Here is a 21,427-nt window from a genome sequence, read left to right on the forward strand (position 1 = left end):
GCCTCAGCCTAAGTGCTGGAATTATAGATGTGAGTTACTTCACTCAGCTTCCCAAGCAGAAGAGTTTTGAAGTAACATCAAGTAATAGCATTTCTCTTTTAAACATTCTCAGCATGGCAATGGTGGTGCACATCTTCAATCCCAGCACTCATGAGAAAGAGGCAGGCGGATCTCTGAGTTCGATTCTTCTTTTTTTTTTAAGATCTCTGAGTTCGACGCCAGCCTGGTCTACAAAAGCTAGTTCCAGGATAGGCTCCAAAGCTACAGAGAAACCTTGTCTCAAAAAGCAAAGAGGTCAGGGAAATAGCTCAGATGGTAAAGTGATTGCTCAGGACCTGAATTTAGTTTCCAGCACCCATTTTAAAAAGTCTGGCACAAGGTAATAATCAAAACACTAAACATACAGAATAGAGAAAGAATATTAAGAGCTGCAAAGGAAAAAGGCCAAGTAACATATAAAGGCAGACCTATCAGAATTACATCTGACTTCTCAATGGAGACAATGAAAGCCAGAAGGTCCTGGTCAAACATTATGCAGACACTAAGAGACCACTGATGCCAGCCCAGACTACTATTCCCAGCAAAACTTTCAATCACCATAGTTGGACAAAACAAGATATTCCATGACAAAACCAGATTTAACCAATACCTAGGCACAAACCCAGCCCTACACACACACAAAAAAAAAAACTACAAGGAAAACTCCAACCTAAGGAAGCTGGCTACATCAATAAAAACACAGACAATTAATCTCACAGCAACAAATTCCAAAGAAGGGAATAACATCACCAACAATAAAAACTAAATTAACAGGAGATAGCAATCACTGGTCATTAATGTCCCTTAATATAAATGGACTCAACTCACCTATAAAAAGACACAGGCATACCTAAAAAAGAAGCTGGTGTAGCTATCCTAATACCTAACAAAATAGACTTCAAACTAAAATCAAAAGAGACAAAGAAGGACATTTCATATTAGTCACAGGAAAAATCCATCAAGAGGAAATCTCAATACTGAACATCTGTGCCCTGAATACAAGGGCACCCTCATATGTAAAAGAAACACTTCTAAAGTTTAAATCATACATTAAACCCCACACACTAAATGGGAGACTTCAACCCTCCACACTCTCACCACTGGACAGGTCTGCCAGACAAAAAATTAACAGAGAAATAAGGGAACTAACAGATGTTATGACTCAAATGGACTTAACAGACATCTATAGAACATTCCATCCAAGCATAAAAGAATATACCTTCTTTTCAGTACCTCATGGAACCTTCTCAAAAATTGACCACATACTCGGTAACGAAACAAACCTCAACAAATATAAAAAATTGGAATAACCCCATGTATCTTATCAGATCACCATGGCTTAAAAGCAAAATTCAACAGCAACACTAATTCCAGAAAGCCCACAAATACATGGAAATTAAACAATGCTCACCTGAATCATCAATGGGTCAAGGAAGAAATATAGGGAAAAATTAAAGACTTCCTAAAATTCAATGAAAATGACCACACAACATACTCAAATTTATGGGATTCAACAATGAAAGCAGTATTAAGAAGAAAAGTTCAGAGCACTAAATGCCTACATAAAGAAGCTGGAAAAATTCCACACTAGTGAATTAACAGAACATTTGAAAACTTGAGAAGAAAAAGAAGCAAACTCACCCAAGAGAACTAGATGGCAGGAGATAATCAAATGTCTATTTGAGAGCTGAAATCAACAAAATAGAAACAAAGAAAACAATACAAAGAATCAATGAGACAAAGAGTTGGTTCGTCTAGAAAAATCAACAAAATAGACAAACCTTTATTCAAACTAACCAAAAGGCAGAGAGAGAATTCTAGGTGCCTGCCTTTAATTCCAGCACTCAGGAGGCAGAGGCAGGCGGATCTCTGGGAGTTCGAGGCCAGCCTGGTCTACAAGAGCTAGTTCCAGGACAGGCACCAAAGCTACAGAGAAACCCTGTCTTAAAAAACCAAAAAAGAGAGAGAGAGAGAGAGAGAGAGAGAGAGAGAGAGAGAGAGAGAGAGAGAGAGAGAGAGAATTCTAAATTAACAAAATCAGAAATGAAAAGGGGGACATAACAACAGACACGGAGGAAATAGAGAATCATCAGGTCATATTTAGAAAACCTGTACTCCACAAAATTGGAAAACTTAAAGGAAACAGACAACTTTCTGGATAAGTATCACTTACCAAAATTAAATCAAGACTAGATGAGCACATTAAATAGACCTATAACTGCTAAAGAAATAAAAACAGTCATCAAAAGTCTCCAAATCAAAAAAAAGTACAGGATTCAGATCAGAATTATACAAGATTTTCAAAATTGTTCCACACAATAGAAATAGAAGGAACATTACCAAACTCTTTATAAGGCTACAATTATCCTGATACCACCATATAAGAAAGAGAATTACAGACCAATCTCTCTCATGAACAAAGTTGCAAAAATACTCAATAAAATACTGGCAAATCAAATCCAAGAACACATCAGAACCATCATCCACCATGATCAAGTCGGCTTCATCCCACAGATGCAGGGATGGTTCAACATACAACGTAATCCACCATATAAACAAATTGAAAAATAAAAACCACATGATCACCTTATTAGATGCTGAAAAAGCTTTCGACAAAATACAACATCCCTTCATGATAAAGGTTTTGGAGAGAGCAGGGATAAAAGGAACATATCTAAACATAGTAAAGGCAATACACAGCAAGCCAACAGCCAACATCAAACTAAATGGAGAGAAACTCACAGTGATCCCACTGAAATCAGGAACAAGACAAGGTTGTCCACCCTCTCCATATCTATTCAATATAGTTCTTGAGGTCCTAGCTAGAACAATAAGACAACAAAAGGAGAGCAAGGGCATACAAATCAGAAAAGAAGTCAAACTCTCACTATTTGCTAATGATATGATAGTTTACATAAGTGACCCCAAAAAATTAGATGAGGGAACTCCTATAGCTAATAAAATGTGACAGGATACAAGATCAACTCAAAAAAATCAGTATCCGGGCTTGAGAGATGGCTCAGAGGTTAAGAGCATTGCCTACTCTTCCAAAGGTCCTGAGTTCAATCCCAAGCAACCACATGGTGGTTCACAACTATCTGTAATGGGGTCTGGTGCCCTCTTCTGGCCTGCAGGCACACACACAGACAGAATATTGTATACATAATAAATAAATAAATATTTTTAAAAAAATCAGTATCCTTCTTATATACAAATGATAAAGGTGCTGAGAAAGAAATAAGAGAAACATTACCATTTACAATTGTCACAAATAACACAAAATATCTTGGGGGTAACACTAACCAAAGAAATGAAAGACTTATATGACAAGAACTTTAAGTCTTTGAAGAAAGAAATTATGGAAGATATAAGAAAATGAAAAGATCTCTCATGCTCTTAGATAGGTATGATCAACATAGTAAAAATGGCAATCCTACCAAAAACAAGCTATAGATTCAATGCAATCCCCATCAAAATCCCAGACCTTGAAATCTTCACAGACTCTGAAAGAACAACACTCAACTTTATATGGAAAAACAAAAACCAAAATAGCCAAAATAATCCTGTACAATAAAGGAACTTCCAGAGGCATCACCATCCCTGACATCAAGCTCTACTATAGAGCTACAGTAATGAAAACAGCTTGCTATTGGTATAAAAACAAACAGGCTGACCAGTGGAATTGAATTAAGGACCCTGATATTTATCCATACACCTATGGACACCTGATTTTTTACAAAGAAGCTAAAATTATACAATGGAATAAAGAAAGCATCTTCAACAAATAGTACTGGCATAACTGGATGTCAACATGTAAAAGAATGCAAATAGGTCCAAATCTATCCCCATGCACAAAATTTAAGTCCAAATGGATTAAAGACCTCCACATAAATCCAGTCACATTAAACCTCATTGAAAAGAAAGTGGGAAATAGCTTTGAACGCATGGCCACAGGAGACTGCTTCCTAAATATAATATCAGTAGCACAGATACTGAGAACAACAATTAATAAATGGGACCTTCTAAAACTGAGAATCTTCTGTAAGGCAAAGAACACAGTCACTAAGACAAAACGGCAGCCTACAGAATGTGAAAAGATCTTTACCAACCCCACATCAGACAAGAGATCTCCAAAATATTACAAAAAACTCAAGAAACTAAGCATCAAATATTCACTTGATGAACAGGAATTGTATGAGAAAGTACTCCATTTATAGAAGACAACAGTGCAAAAGATCTGTGGCAGAAGGGAGAACTGTGTGTTCAAAGAACCAAATGAAAACTGGAAGAGACTGGAAAACAGAGCTGATGGGGGTGGGGGTGGAATTTAACTAGCATAAGTCTATATGAGGAAGGTTGATGTCAGACTGTGCAAGCCCCGAGGTCGTGGTAGAGAATTGGCCTGAATTTCTGTCAAAAGTAGCAAGCAACAAAAGAACTTTAAGCTGGATATTATGTATTAGGCTGAGCATGTTTTTATATTCAAGAGGGTCACTCTAGTGATAAACACAAAAAATTGTTCAGGACTCCCTAATCTGCTAGATAAACAAAGGAAATAATAAAGTTATTCAGTAAAAGAAAGCAATTAAAATTAGATATTCTTCAAATAGACAAGTCAGTTCCTTGCAGGATACAAGTAAAACTAAAGTCTGAGACTGAACGCCAAAGAGCCAAAGGAATGATGCTCCAGGCTGCAGTAATACTTTAATGCTTCTTTATTCTAAGGTACTGCAACATGAAGCACAGGATACACAGTTGCTTGAGAGTCTCAAAAATAAAGAGCAGAAGAACAGACAAAGCAGCATCAGAAACTATGCTGAATACCACTGTTACTGTATTTTGATTCAGATGGAGACATGGCAAAGTAAAGGACCTTCAATCTGAACGGAGAGAATCCCCAGATCCCGAAGCTGCTGGTTGTTGCTCTGAGCCAGGATCCGTAACCGCTCCGCTGCTTCCCGGGGGATGTTGAATGTGACACGTACGCTGTTCCAAGGCTCCACTTTCTGTACCTTTAGCTTGCTGGATTCTTGGCCATAAAGAAAAGAGAATAAAATTATCAATTTTGTAGACACTAGAGAATGTGCAACTAAAAAACAAAACAAAAATTTCTACTTTAGATAAGAGTACAGATCCCACTGAAGCACAACAAACTGAGGAAGGAAAACATACACTCAACAAGTTGTTGGAGAATACTATTTCAAGGTGTGTTACTTTTGTTTATGCTCTGGAGTATTTGTTTAATGATGCAAAGATGTGTCTGATTAAGTAAAATTCATCTGCAGTCAGGAGTTTGCGACAGCAACTAGCTGACAGGAAGTGGTAGGGATGAGCCAGAAGGAGAAATGAGAAAGGAGGAGGAGCAAGAGAACAAGGAGAGGATGTCAGGGGCCAGCCAGCCAGCCACAGTGTAGGAGTGAAAGAAAGATATACAGAAGTAAGAAAAGAAAAAAGTCCAGGGGGCTGGAGAGATGGCTCAGTGCTTAAGAGCATTGCCTGCTCTTCCAAAGGTCCTGAGTTCAATTCCCAGCAACCACATGGTGGCTCACAACCATCTGTAATGAGGTCTGGTGCCCTCTTCTGGCCTGCAGACATATACACAGACAGAATATTGTACACATAATAAATAAATATAAAAAAAAAAAGAAAGAAAAAAGTCCAGAGGCAAAAGGTAGTCAGGATAATTTAAGTTACGAAAAACCAGTGGGAAACAAGGCAAGCTAAGGCCAGGCATTCATAAATAAGAAGCCTCCGTGTGTGATTTGGGAGCTGGGTGTCAGGCTCCCCAAAAAGCCAAAACAGTAAAAGCTCGCACTACAACAGGTAAGCTTCCTTTAGGACAGAAAAACATCTGACATTCTACAATTCTGAAACTGACACATACTTCTGGACAGATTTTTAAGAATACAAAAAAAACCTAACTAGTTTCTGAGGAAGTATGTGTACACATGCTAAGGAGTGAAGTTAACCTAATATACACAAAATTTAACTGAAAGTGGAACATTTATATAGACTTAAAAGTCTAAGAAGAAAATATTTAGTAACAAACTTTTACCACCTTGGATCTGGCAGTGATTTCTTGGATACAATAGTAAAGGGGCAAGCAACAAAAGAAAACAATAGAAACACTAGACTTCTTAAGGATTTTGTGTATTAAAAACCACTATCAAGTAGCTAGATACCATATCACATAAGGATGGCTATTATAAAAATAGACTATAGAAAATATTGGCAATAATATGGAAAAACTGGGGACTCCTGTGTACTAATGATGGGAATATATAAATCGTACAATCTGCTAAGAGAATTATATGGTACAAATTTTTTTAAAAAAAACTATATAATATAGCATTTTAAATTCTAAGTATCCAGCCAAAGAATTGACAGCAGGATATGGAAAATTATATCCATGTTTATGGCAGGATTATTTACAACAGCTAAATCATGGAAGTAATGCAAGTGCCCAGCAACAGATAAATATTGGTAAGTAAAATGGTAAAATGTGGTTTAGACATACATTCAGTGGAATATTCAGCCTGAAATGGGAAGGAAAACCCATCACAAGCTACAGCGTGGACAAACAATGAGAATACTATGCTAAATGAAATAAAGCAGTCATAAAGAGCCAAGTACTACACAATTCTGCTTGTATAATAGTCAAAATCATGGTGCGGGGAGAAATGGCTCAGTGGTTTAGAGAACTGAGTGCTCTTCCAGAGAATAGAGGTTCAATCCCCAGCACACATAACAACTCACAACTAGCTATATCTCTAGTTCCAGAAGATCTGATACCCTCTTCTGTCTTCCATGGACGGTGCATAGATGTGGGGTATTTACAGACATGTAGGCAAAATACCCATACACATAAAAAAAATCTAATTTTTTAATAAAAAAAATCATAGAAAGTACAATGGTGCTTATTAAGGGCTAAAATAGGGAAGGAATGGGGAAGTTATTAAATGATAGGTATAGATTTTAATTTTATAAGACAGGAGTTATAAAAATGGCTGCTAGTGATTGTTATAAAATATAACTGTATTTAAGTACCATTAAACCACATATAAAAATGGTTACATGTAATTTACAATCAAAGTTTGAGAGATTAACTGAGTAATATTGTTTACAATTACATTTTAGACAAGGCAGCAAATAAAAGCTATCTGGTAGCTTCAGACTAAATAATTTCCCTTTTGTTATTAACTCAGATCAACTAAATGGTTTATATGCTTTATTCAATTATATCTTTTAATATTAATAAAATAGCCATACAGGAGTATGCTTTCTCAAAATCCAGATACCTGTGAGAGTTCCTACATGTCACTTACCCCTCTTCCAGCTCTTAAACCATTAGATACTAAATACTAATACAGAATCCACTTGCTCTAATGTAAAACAACAATAAAACAGATCATTTGCTAAGGGCAATGGGATTAATATACTCACAAAATTTAAAAATGGTTAGACAATGTTTAGTCAAAGTTCTCTTGCAGGTAAGGAAATTGGAGCCCAGAGAAAGGCTAAGTGATTCAGAAAGCTGTAGTTACCTAATGAAATCAGACATGGCATTAAAATCCAGCCCTAAGGTTTGACTATTGTCTTCCCATGACATCTGGAGACATGTCTCCAAACACCAAAAAACTGTGGATCCCAGAGACAGAGTTTCTTTCCAATCTGATAATTACTGGAAACTTATCCATGTTCTTTATACTAGTATTAATGTTAATATAGTTGAAAATGTTTAATTACAATCAGTTAAACTGTACTAGCAACTTTTAAAACTAGGCAAGATAGCCTACATGTGTAATCCTACAATCAAAATTTCAGGAAGATCACTATACTAAAGGTAGCCTAGGCTACATTCCTGTTTTAGGGAGACAATAAAAGCCTTTAAAATTTCCATCATACCAGAGATTATCTGACAAAATGTTTTTGAGTCAAAAATACAATCTGGGCCAGTGAGGTGGCTCAGTGGGTAGCTACCCACCAGTAAAGCTGATGACCTGAATCTGATCCTGGCTTCCTGCATGGAGAAAGGACACATGTACTATGGCACATATCCACTTTACATATACAAAATAAATAGGTATAATGTAATAAAGACTATAACCTCAGTCTTCAGTAATAAAACCTGACTTCTTTCTAAAACACAAACTAAAAAATAAATAAAAAATGATAGTAACAAGACATGCTAACAGCAGGGGAAGGTTCTACCTTTGCACCTAAAACCAGCCTTCCAATTTACTCTATAGAACTAATAGTAATCATGAAAGGGCAAACATTCAAAGGAGTAATCAGAAGGAATAAAAATTAAAGCAATTACCCATATGTAACAAGTTGGGCACATTCTTTAATATTGCATCCAGTTTCCATTTGAAGTCTTTATCATCTATATTTCCTTTGAAGGCTACAAAAATTGTGGAATCCTCCAAAATATTATCACTTTTTGTGTCATCATCTTCTAGTCCAGAGTCAAAATCCACCTCTGAATCTTCCATTGTTGATGAACACAGGGAAGTATAGATGTCTTCGAAGTTTGGAAGGTCATCCAAAACCATGGTGTATTATTCCAGAAGTATATGCAAAGTGAACAATAAGAAAACCTTCAAAAACAAGGGGGGAATGCAGAGTACTATAACATATCACCATATACTCAACATATCATTATTATTTAACATATCATCCAGACATCTCTAAAAGATGTAATTTATTCACTAAGTAAAATTTCCTTTCATAATACTATATGCTACTGTTTGGTAGGACTAGGATATTGGGAGGAACATACAGAGGAACACAGGGAAATAAAGAAGGGGAGTGTGACAGTGCACACCTGTAATCTCAGCAGGGAAAACGCGAGTCTGAGCCCACCCTAGGCTGTAGAGTCTTGTCTCAAACAAACAAAACAACAGCATTACAATCCTTTGTAAAACAACTTTATTTACTTTCCAGCTACATTTTTAAAATTCTAATAAACAACTGGTCAGCGGAGGTGCATGCCTTTAATCCCAGCACTCGGGAGACAGAGGCAGGCAGATTTCTGAGTTGGAGACCAGCCAGGTCTACAAAGCAAATTCCAGAACAGTCAGGGCTACACAGAGAAACCCTGTCTCAAAACAAACAAACAAAAACCAAAAATTCTAATAAATATTAGAAGTAAATAAATAAAACCAATAAAGGTTTCTAAGGCTTAAAAGCTGCTGCTTAGCCAGAGAAAAGACTGAGTCTTGAAACTGCCTAAAACCTGTAACTATTTAATTTAGCAGGCATTTCAAAGTAAGAATAGCAAGAAAAATAACCTAATGATTTATGTCAAGGTCTTAGTAAAACAAGAATAAGTCAAACCAAAATTAGTAGATGGAAAGCCATACCACAGGCTGGTGAGACAGCTAAACAAGTAAATACATTGCTTCTAAGCCTGCAAACTTGAGAGAGATGACTTAGCAGGTTAACTGTGACTGCTGCCAAGCCTGATGAGTTTGATCTCTGGAAGCCACATAGAGGGAATCAAACTACAAATGTCCTCTGACCTACACACACACACACACACACACACACACACACACACACACACACACACACACACACACACACACACCCCAAAGCCATCTACAGAAACAAGTAGTAAATAAAAATGTTTCAACTTTTTTTCATAAAAGGAAAGAAAAAAAATGCTAGGACAGGTGTTAATGAAATGAATAAAACAAAAATACGACATTAATGAAACAAAGAGTTAGTTCTTTGATAATATAACCAAACTAACCAAAATAGAGATTAATGAAGAAAATTAAGGGGCTGGAGATGTAGATCAGTTGAAGAGTGCTTGCTTAACATGCACAAAGCCTTGGATTTTGTCCCCAGCATCACATAAACCAGGCACAGTGATACACACCTATGATTCCAGCACACGGAAGGTAGAAACAGGAGGATCTGGCCATGAAAAGAGTTCAAGGCCAGCTTGGGATACAAAAGGCTTCTTCTCAAAAAAAAAAAAAGTAAGTATACATACATACATATATATATATATGTACATACTTAGACTAAAAAGGAGTTTTGAAAGCAGTGAAATTCAGAAGATCATTTAGGAATATTTTGAAAACGTACAGTAAGTTGTAAAATCTTGAAGGAATGGGTACTTTGCTCAATATATAAACTACCCAAATTGAACCAAGAAGTTCTAATCAAAAAAATGGTTAACACACACTGAGGGCTAGTGTGATGGCTCGGGGTGTAAAAGCGCTTGCAGCCAAGCTTAAGTTTAATGCCCAGAAACTATATGGAGGAAGGAGAGAACTGCCTCTTGCATGTTTGCTGACTTCTATGTCTCTGGTGGCACAAACATATACAAATAGAAATAAGACACAGAGGCTGGAGAGGTAACTCAGCAGTTAAAGAGGGCATACTGCTCTTATAGAGGACCCGAAGATTTTGAGCTGCCATGTGGGTATTGGGACCTGAACCTGGCTTCTCTGCAAGGATAGCAAGTATTCTTAAGCCCTAGGCTAACTCTTCAGCCCTACTCTACCTCCCAATACTCTTACTGAATATAGTGCTTGAATTCTCTGTTGTATGTTTGCATTTGGGGGGGGGGGGCAGGGTCTCTCTATGTAGCTCTGGCTGTACCGGAATTCACAGAGATCCATCTGCCTCTGCCTCTAGAGTGCTGAAATTAAAGGTTTATGCAAAATATAAAATAAAAGTGTATGGTATCACTCCTAGATAGCACTTGAATTCTTTTTTTTTTTTTTGAGTACTTGAATTCTTTAACAGGAGGTGAATAAAAAGCATAGAAATAAGGAAGAAGAGGTCAAATCACTTCTGTATACAGATATGATTATATACTTATCTAAGAACCTCACCAGAAAGTTTGTAGGGCTAGAAAATACTTTCCATAAGAAATTAGATATACAAAATTTACAGAAAAACCAGTAGCAGGACTAGTGAGATGGCTCAGCAGCTTAGTGTTCTTGTAGAAGACTGGAGCTTGCTTCCCATGTCAGGTGTCTCACAACCTTGCCTATAACTCCAGTTCTAGTGGAACCTAACATCCTCTTCTGGATTCCATGGCTACTCATAAACACACATGCAAATAAAAATCAGCAGATTCTCTATATACTGATAACATGTTGTGAAAGAAATCAGAGAGATGGTTCAGCAGTTAAGAGCACTGGCTCGAATCCAGATTCAATTTCTAGAATCTCATGGAGGCTCTCAACTGTCTGTAACTTCAGTTCCAGGGCATCTGTCAACTTCTTCTTGCCTCCATGGGAACTGCATGAATGTAGTGCACGTACATGAGGGAAAACACACACAATACATATAAAGTTTCACTTACCAAAATGTCTTAATTTTTATCACTTATCCAGGTCATCCTCTAAGTCCAAACAAGGTGGCATCTTTTGGGCTTGTATTTCAAAGTAGCAGCCAAATCAGAATTCTTTAGGAAAGGAAATAAAAAGGAGAAAAAAAGAGAGAGAAATAAAAAAGAGAGGAAAAAAAAACCCCACAGTTATTATAAAGACATCAGGGTAAAAAATACAAACACTGTAAGTTATAAAGTCAATATGGGAATTCTAGAAATTGTTAAATCAGAATTCTCATTAGAAATCTTAAAACATGCCCTACCACTCATACAGAATGTAGAAGCAAAACTCAGGAACCCAAACCAGCTTCATATCAGAACTGGGAACTCTGGCTTCCATCACTCTCCAGACTTTGATTCCTAAGCCTGCCTAATTAAACAGGGAAACTGCCCTATAGATATTTGGAGCCAAATATTGTCCTCTGTATAAGTTTTTAAAGATTTCTTTATTTTGTGTGTATGGATGTTTTGTGTACATTTATATATGTACAACATATATGTGTCTAGTGCCTCTGGAGGCCAGAAGAGTTACAGATGGTTGTGAGCCACCACATGGGTGCTGGACCCAACCCAGGTGCCCTAGAAGAGCAGTAGAGTTCTTAACTGCTGAGCATCTGCCCAGCCCCACAGAATTATTTTCTATTCACACTGAATATTAGACTTACATCATCTAACAGAATATTGATTTTTAAACTTCATAAAGTATACTTGCCTTTTCCTATTTTATTCACAATATCATAGTTTTAATTAAAATTTTAATTTAAATTGTAAAGCATTCTTTATGGCAAACATATAAATTAAACATGGAAATTTTATTATTTTGGCATGCTTCAGAAAAAAATTACCCATCGTAACAAGATAGTATTAGACTTTAACATATTTAACTGGGGTGCTACAACTTTGTTATTGCCACATACTGAATAAAATCTTTAAAATATCTATGTAGTGTGTGTGCACATATGTACACATGTGTCACAGTGTGCAGAGGTCAGAGGACAACCTGTGAGAATCAGTTCTTCTCTTCTACCATCCTGGGGACTGAACTTAGGTCATCAGGCTTGGTGGCCAAGTGTCCCTACCCTCAGAAACTATCCTGCCAGCTCAATATTGATTTTATAGTCTTGACATTTTATATGGATATGCACTGGTAGTAGTTAGTAAGAAAAAACTATTTTTAATTGCTTTTTTAATTCAAGAAAAAAGTACTTTTAAAGTTAGACCATAAGGAAAAATCTCAATACATCCAAAGAAATAACAGAGTGCTCAAATACTCTAATAAACAGTGCACTAAAATGATTGACTCAAGATAGAACCAACAAACAAGTCTTTCCATCTTAAAGAAGCAGCAAAACCTATGGATTCAGGTTAAGAAAAAAATGTCAAGCAAAAATTCAAAATTTCTAGAAAACTGTAAATCAATACTACATAAAGGAACCAAAGAATACAGGCAAGTTGAGAGGAAGAAATTCACAGTCGTGCCTCTGTGGGTGGTGGCAGTGAGCAGAAGTCCTTGAGTACGCAAGTTTCATCTGTGTATTCGAGTGGACAAAATGGCAAAGATTGTCAAGACTCACGAAGGGTTTCTCTGTGTAGTCATGGCTATCCTGGAACTTGCTTTGTAGACCAAGCTGGCCTTGAATTCCCTAAGATCCCCCAGCCTCTGCTTCCCAAGTACTGGGATTAAAGGCACATGCCACCACCACCAACTTGCCTTGTTTATTTTTAAAGTAATGGCCCCCACTTGAATCTGGAAGGTTGACTTCAATCAAACCTTCTATGTAGCCGAGTTTGTTCTTAGATTTCTGACCCTCCTGCGTCTACCTCAGAAACGCTGCCATTTCAGATTCATACCATCATGCCTCACTTGCATGGTTTTGTTTTCAGGCTACAGATTCCCATTATTGACCCAAACCAAAGATTTTTCTTGTTGTTTTTTTTAAACATATTTCTGTCTCTGAGATATAAGGTATATTGCCCAAGGTGGCCTTGAACTTTCTTTTCCTTTCTTTCTTTCTTTGGTCACATGGTTTCACTTTGTGGCCTTGGCTGGTCTGGAATTCATTATGAAGACCAGGTTGGTCTTGAACTGACAGAGGTCCACCTTCCTGTTGAGTGCTGGGATTAAAGGCATGTGCTACCACCACAAATGGCTGACCCTGAACTTTTGGTCTTCCCTAATGGGATTATAGGATGAACCACAATGTCTGATTTATGTAGTGCTGGAGATGAAATCTAGGATTTCATGTATGCTAAGCAACTGAGCAATACCCCATATTGCTTTTCAAACATTTCTGCTAGAATCAACTCTCATACCCTCTTTGACCAATCTGATTAATTTTGAAAGATGTATTTTATTCTTTTTTTTGTTTGTTTGTTTTTTTGAGATAGGGTTTCTCTGCGGCTTTGGAGCCTGTCCTGGAACTAGCTAGCTCTGTAGACCAGGCTGGTCTCGAACTCACAGAGATCCGCCTGCCTCTGCCTCCGAGTGCTGGGATTAAAGGCGTGCGTCACCATCGCCCGGCTTTATTTTATTCTTTATGTTCTTATGTTTCTGTTTGTATGCACATGTGTGTTCCAGTGGTCATAAAGTCAAAGAAGGGTATCCAGTCCCTAAAACTGACATGGATGCTAGGAACTGGACTCTGGCTAAAAGCGGTTAAATCAAGAGCTCTTAACTGCTGAGCCATCTCTCATCCCCAAACTGATTACTTTCTTAACTGATCAGTGTGCCTTATGCTTTCCATGACTGAAAGGTAAGAACTAGACTTACTCATATCAACTATGATCTTTTAGGCATTTCGCATTAAATTATGTATACTTATGAGTGAGCAGAGTCTTGCTGTCTAGCAATTTTGAGATACTGCTGCCTCTAATTTCTTACTTTATGTATTTATCTTTAATGTACGTGAGTGCAGTACCTCTGGAGGCCAGAAGAGGCATCACATACCCTAGAACTAGGAAACAGGCATTGTGATTCCTGACATGAATGCTGAGACTATCTGTCTACTGCAGAAGCAGTACCTACTCTTCAACTGCTGAATCATCTGTCTAGCTCCTGTTAATAATTGCTTGAATTGGAAAATTAGAGTATCACAAAGCTGAAAAGATTTCCTGTTTGTTTTGTTTGAGTAAATGGCTGAAAAAGAGACACTTTGATGTATTTTTTTCCTTTGATTGCTAATAAAAATAGAAAGTTAAACTTGAAAAAAGGGAAATTCATAGTCATAAAATATCTACAAGAGGGGTAAGAGGAAGTAAATAAATGACTTAAATAGCTGACTCAAAGTTAGAAAAAAACATTAAAATGAGCTAATAGGGAACAAAATGAGACATTAATAAAACAGAATTCAATTAGAAAATAGAAAAAGAACATACATTGATAGGACACATCTGCAATCAGCCTGAAGGAGGCCGAGGCAAGAGTGGCACAAATTAAAGGCCGTTCTGAACTACACATCAAGACCCTTTCTTCACTAAACTCTAAAGGGAAGCCAAGCAGAGGTGGTGGCACACACCTTTAATCCCAGCACTTGTGAGGCAGAGGCAGGCAGATCTCTATGAGTTCTAGGCCAGCCTGGTCTACAAAGCAAGCTCTAGGACAGCCAAGGCTACAAAAGAAACCCTGTCTTGAAAAACAAAACCAAACAAGCTAACCAGCCTCAGAAATGGACAGGCCTAGATGTTCAAGCTAGTGATCTCAGCACTAGGGAGGAGAGGGAGAGTAGGGCAGGAGTATCAAGAGTTCAAGGCCAGTCTTACAAGGAAGAGTCTGAGGCCTGCACAGCACAAGACTCTATCTCAAATAAATAAAAATAAATAGGAAAATTGATAATGTTTTTAAAAATGTAAGTCAGGTAGTACTCTACAGCCAAGTCTGACTCTGAATTCCTGGCAATCTTCCGGTCTCACCTCCTCATGTGCTGTGATTACAAGTAGGGGCTATCATGCTCAGTTCAAATATTTTCATATTGGAAGAATATTTTTTAAAATAGTTATATAACTAATTGGTTTAAGAAAGAAAAGAAAGAAAACAACAAACTGGTGGTGGTGTATTTGGGAGGCTGAGGCAGGAGGATCTCTGTGAGTTTGAGCCCAGCCTGGTCTACAGAGTGAGTTCCAGAACAACCAGAGCTACAAAGAGAAACCCTGTCCTGAAAAACTGAAAAAGGAAAGAAACAAAAAAGACAAAGAAATTGAAAAGAATTGATGACTACTTTGGTCAAGGTTTTGTTCATCATAATATATATATTTTTTTTTGAGACAGGGTTTTTCTCTGTATAGCTCTGGTTATCCTGGAACATACTATGTGGACCAGACTGGTCTTGAACTCAGAGATCCACCTGTAAAGGTATTCACCATCACGCCCAGCTACAAGGTAAATATTTTAATACTTCCTTTGCTGAGAGCTCAGCATAAAGGTCCTTGAGCCCACAGATCTCCAGGGAAACCAGGAATGTTAAGTACACAGGATTATCTTCCCAATGGGAAAGAAGAAAAACTTATTTTTTCCATCCAGAAAGCTGGGAATTGGAAGTGCTTAATAACCTGGTAATCTGCATTATCTGTTGGGCCAGGTCATAACAAGCTCCTACAACTAGGGCTGGAGTTGGCTAGTAATCTAAATGACTTTCACATCCAGGGGCTCCCCCAAATCCTACAACCAGGACCAGAGATACCCAGTAGTCTAAATGGCCCTTATATTTTCTGTACAGCCAGGGACTCCCCCTAGGTTCCCACAACCAGGACCAGAGCTGCCTAAATGATCTCTATGCTATTTGTATGACTAAAACCAGGCCAAACCCTTAGGCCTTTAAGCTGAGTTAAGTTTCAATGTAATTATTTTCCTTCCAGGGATTGTATCACACCAGGAAACTTTCCCCCAAATTATAATATGTTTCAATTTGTTGAGAATAAACCACCTGGTATCAGACTCCCTGAAGTCTTGATCCAGATGAACCAAGTCAATATGAAACAGATTTTTCATTCTCACCTCTTCATAGTTCAAGCTTCCACCATGACCACCTACAGGATCCCAGTCACCCCTAAGCACCATACACAAGTGGAATGAAAAACAATACTTTACAGATCACAGAAATCTAATGACCTGAAGTTGTTCCAGAGCACACAGTATACAGGAAAACTTTCAATTCTTTGTAAAATTACATTTATTTTATTTTACATGTATGTGGGCATACTCATGTCACTGTGCTCATATGGAGATCAGAGGACGACTTCAGAGTCGGTTCTCTCCTTCCACTTCTCTGTGGGTCCCAGTGACTGAATGCAGTTAATCAGGCTTGGTAGCAAGCACCTTTACTGAATAAGCAATCTTCCCAGCCCCTCAATTCACTTTATGAAGTAAATATAAACACTCAAAGTCAACACGATTCGGAGGCAGAAAGCTACACATCAACCTTAGTTACACTGGTGTGTAAGACTTTAAGTCAAATTCCAAACGGAATCTGGTAGTTCTTTAAAAGAATAATAATGCACCATGGCCAAGTGAAGTCTGTTATTAGAATTCAAAGCAAACTTGGTATCAGGAAACTGAGGGAAGATGTTATGTGGTCATCTCCACTGATGTAACTTACCCATGTCCCCAGTATTGGGTTCTAAATCTAGGATTTTATACACACATTTTATTTTGCCACTAAACTTATTTTCCCTAGTACCCACCCCTGCTTTTTTCTCTGTGAGTTCAAGGCCAGCCTGGTTTACAAGAGCTAGTTCCAGGACAGTCAGGGCTACACAGAGAAACCCCGTCTCAAAAAAAAAAAAAGCCTCCTTAACATGATAAAAATTTATTTTCTCAGCACAAAAGTGAGGGCTAGTGTGTAATTCAAGGAAGAAGCACCACACACAGAAAACAAGCATGAGTCAGCAGCAGCTTTATGGAGGAGGAGAGGAGTATATCAGTGAAGTCAGGAGCACAGATGTATAAAATCAGTAAAATGAAATGAGAAATAAAGGTTAAAAATTGGAAAGAATATAAAACTAATGAAAATGACAGACTAGTATACTTGAAAATCAAGCAAAGGACAGATAATAAAATTTAACAAAGCAGAGTGGTGCAAAATTAATATATAGAAAAAACAGCATTTATTACCTATGTAATTATCAACATGTGGGGTAAGATCTCATTTTTAGTAGTGACAAGAAAGTTAAAATTTTTAAGATAACTAAAAAGAAAGGTCAAGATATAAAAAGAAAACCTAAAAATATTTATGAAGGAGGTTGAAGAGATAGCTCATTGTTGCTCTTGCAGGGGAATCGGGTTTGATTCCAAGCACTCACATGGTGGCTTGCAGTCATCCACAACTGTAGTTCCAGGGGATCTGAAGCCCTCTTCTGACTTCTTTGGGCACCTGGCACATACACGGTGCACATAAATACATACAAGCAGGAAGGTAAAATATTTGTATACATAAAAATTTTTAAAAATACTCACGAAGGACAAAATTTTTTAAGACATGGATAAAATAGTACCCTCATAGGTGAGGATTCACATGTGTGAATTTATAATTTAATTTATAACTTAATAATTTATTATATAAAACAACCTGATTCTAAGGTTTGTAGGAAAACTGAAAAATCAAAATAGAGAATGGAATTAAGTCCTATCAGATTAAAACACGTTAATAAGGGCTGGGGAAAGGCTCAGTGAGTGAGAGGTGATATGGGATTCCCCTCTGTATGCTGTGAATATGTTTTATTACCATTGGTTAATAAAGAAGCTGCTTTGGGCCTATGGCAGCACAGAATAGAGCAAGGCAGGAATTCCAAGCAGAGATAAAGGAGAAAAGAAGGTGGAATCAGGGAGATGGGAGACGCCATGTAGCTGTTGAAGGAGTAACATGCTGGCACTGGTAAGCCACAGCCTAGTGGAGATACACAGAATAATAGAAACGGGTTGATTTAAGAAGTAAGGGTTAGTTCAAAAGAAGAGTAAGCTATTGGCCAAGCAGTGTTGTAATTAATATAGTTTCTGTGTGATTATTTTGGGTCTGGGTGGCCGGGAAATGAATAAGCAGCCTCCACACACAGAGAGTCATTGCTATGTAGGCCAAGAATTGGAATCCAAATCCCTTGCACAATATGAAAAGCTGGGCATGGCCATGTGTGCACAGGCACTCTAACAGCACGGTGGGGTGGACATGGGGATCAATGTGGTTTGCTGGCTACCAGTCTAGCTCCAGGTTCTGAGAGGCTTTTTTTCAAAGGAATAAGGTGGAGAGTGTCATCCAAAGTCCTCTCTGGCTTCTATCTAGGAGAGAAGATTGCTATGCTCTATCTTTCACATGCATAGACAACATACATGCAATCAATATATGCGCATTAATGAACATTGACACATGTCATATTCTCAATAGTTAAATTACTATGAAAACTTATGTAAGTGGATGGGAGACTAATTGAATTTCTCCTGCTACACAATAAGATAACCCCAAACAGACCAAAAACTTCAAATATAATAGATGAAACTCTACATTTTAATATTACAGAAGCACAGAACAAATATTTGTAACTTCAAGTGGGAAAGGTTTATTTAATGACTCAAAATCTAAAACCCCCTAAGACTGACAAATACAAACGAATGGCTGGTCATGGTGGCAGACACCTTTAATTCTAGCACTCAAGAGGCTGGAGTTCAAGGCCAGCCTGGTCTACAAAACAAGTTCCAGGCCAGATAAGGCTACACAGTAAGATCTTGTCTCAAAACAAAACAAAATTCTTCAAGAAAAAAGGCAGGAAATTAAAACAAATGACAATATAAGGGAGGAAAACCCACCTGCTATCATTATCACCAACAGAAAAGCAAATCTCAGGGCTGAGGGAGTTCTCTCACCCAGCACAAGCAAGGCCTTGCCTTCAAATCCCAGCACCACAATGAAAGAAAAGGCAAATGATGGGGGTGGGAGGTATGTGTAGGCATGAAAGTTATATGGGCATGTGTTTATAAATAAAATAAAAAGATCAACAATTTGAACCGATTACTGTGTCTAAAAATGGGCACAGGCGATGATCAAAAACTCAAGAATACCAGGGGATTCCAATGTAAAGACAAGCTTGTATCTGCATAATGATAAAGCTGATTGGTGATGACAAAGACACTAGACCTTCTGAGACCTGTAAGGCAGCTTGTTGGGAATTCTAAGACCATCAGAAAGGGGCAAATAAATAATTGACTTTGGAGATTTTATCTATGCTTGTATTCCCTTCCAAAATCATACACAGCTGGTAAGTTCACCTCTTTATCTATTATTGATTCCTCCCATAAAACCAATAAAAAAATCATCTGTATTTCATATATTTGACACAATTGATAAAGACATGACTCAACATGCTCTGTTGGTGGTGACTTTTTTTGAGACATGGTCTTCCTATGTAGTACAGACTGGCCCGGAACTCAGTATGTACCCAGGCTCATGATCCTCCTGCCTCAGCCAAGTGCTGGGATTATAGGCTGACCCCCACATGGCCAAATGCTTTTCTATCAAACAGATAACTAGTAAACCTACATGCCAAATGCAGCTTACCGAAGTAAAATATTTTGTTGTAAACTGAGGTCAAAATAACTTCGTTTAAAACGGTAAAGTTTAGCCAGTGAGATGGCATAGCAGGTAAAGAAAACAGCTGCACTTGCTGCCAACCCTGATGATCTGAGTTCAATCTCCCCGAAACTCAGATGGTAGGAGGAGAGCAATAACTCCCACCTCCAGCCTCCATGCATACACCATGGCATTCACATACTACCACATACATACATGTATCATAAATTAAAAATTTTGAGTAAAGTATATGGACCCAGAGATAGGTCAGTGGTTTAATGCTTGCCTAACTGTAGTGACAAAAAAAAAAAAACCTAAAAGTTTATTCTTAATTCAATCCTTTTAGTTGAAACTAAGTCTTTCAAAAAAAATCCAACTTTTATTTGTATTCCAGATTTGACAGACCTGTTTAAGAACTCTCTGACCACTTTCAGAGAAGGTAGTCAATAGGACCCCTCTCCATTCCTCCCAGGACCTAGACAAAAGGGGGAAAGAACAAAGAAGAAGAAGAGAAACATCAGAAAAGACTAAATAAACCCAGTAAACAGATCTTAAGTAAATGTTGATGACCAGCCTAATTCCATATATTACTATTTTTGTTAATTTATTCTAGAAAGAGGTGTAAAAGAAATGGTGAATAGTCCTTTAGTACAGTGGTCTTTTTAGCAAATAAACTTTATTATCAGAAAGAATGTTCAAGGTATTTTCTTTTTCTTTTTTTTTTTTTTTTGGTTTTTCGAGACAGGGTTTCTGTGTGGTTTGGGAGCCTGTCCTGGAACTAGCTCTTGTAGACCAGGCTGGTCTCGAACTCACAAAGATCCGCCTGCCTCTGCCTCCCAAGTGCTGGGATCAAGGTATTTTCAAAACAGCTGTATAATAGTTACTTATAGAGTTAAGTTCATTTTATAAGTCATGCTCTTTATGGTTTGTGCATTTTTCCTAATGAATATTATATTTCAATCAACATCCTTAAAATACAGACACACTGAGGACAGCCTGGGTTATACAATGTATTTTAGGCTAGCCTGAGAACTCTTTTGAGACTATCTCAAAAGAGAGAAAAGGAGAAAGGGCACAGGAGAAGGTAAAGGGAGAGAAGGGGAAAGGAAAGAAGAGGAAGAGAGAGAGAAAGGGCTGTATGTATTTGTAAAATATAGAAAGTCTAAAAGATTTCTATCATGCATTGGAGTCTCACTAGTTAGCTGATTTGTCCCAGCTTGCCCATACAGTCCATATCAGTGCTCTTCTGTTTAAAATTATAAATACGTTGATAACATCATACATCTTAATTTAGCATTTACTTTATATTCTTTTTTTTTTTTTTTTGGTTTTACGAGACAGGGTTTCTTTGAGCCTGTACTGGAACTAGCAGGCTGGCCTCAAACTCACAGAGATCTGCCTGCCTCTGCCTCCTGAGTGCTGGGATTAAAGGCATGCACCACCACCGCCCGGCTTTACTTTATATTCTGAAATAATTATTTTA

At 37.6% G+C, this 21,427-nt stretch overlaps 1 protein-coding gene across 6 annotated transcripts in view; it reads right to left on the reverse strand.

The window, feature by feature from the left end:
- Ncoa6 (nuclear receptor coactivator 6) overlaps positions 1 to 21,427 on the reverse strand; it is an 87,278-nt gene that overhangs the window by 46,232 nt on the left and 19,619 nt on the right. For 4 of the 6 annotated variants that reach the window (XM_075962667.1, XM_075962666.1, XM_075962665.1 and 1 more), the window contains exons 2-6: positions 20,350 to 20,419; positions 17,690 to 17,760; positions 11,369 to 11,470; positions 8,360 to 8,639; positions 4,913 to 5,068 (exon numbers count right to left, since the gene is read on the reverse strand). In XM_075962667.1, coding sequence (XP_075818782.1) covers positions 4,913 to 5,068; positions 8,360 to 8,594 — 391 coding nt within the window. In that variant the 5' untranslated portion in view covers positions 8,595 to 8,639; positions 11,369 to 11,470; positions 17,690 to 17,760; positions 20,350 to 20,419. The remainder of the gene's footprint in view (positions 1 to 4,912; positions 5,069 to 8,359; positions 8,640 to 11,368; positions 11,471 to 17,689; positions 17,761 to 20,349; positions 20,420 to 21,427) is intronic. The other 2 variants (XM_075962664.1, XM_075962663.1) reach the window with 2 other exon arrangements.

The sequence above is a fragment of the Microtus pennsylvanicus genome, chromosome 2 (genome assembly GCF_037038515.1).
Source record: "Microtus pennsylvanicus isolate mMicPen1 chromosome 2, mMicPen1.hap1, whole genome shotgun sequence".
Taxonomy (NCBI): Eukaryota; Metazoa; Chordata; class Mammalia; order Rodentia; family Cricetidae; genus Microtus; species Microtus pennsylvanicus.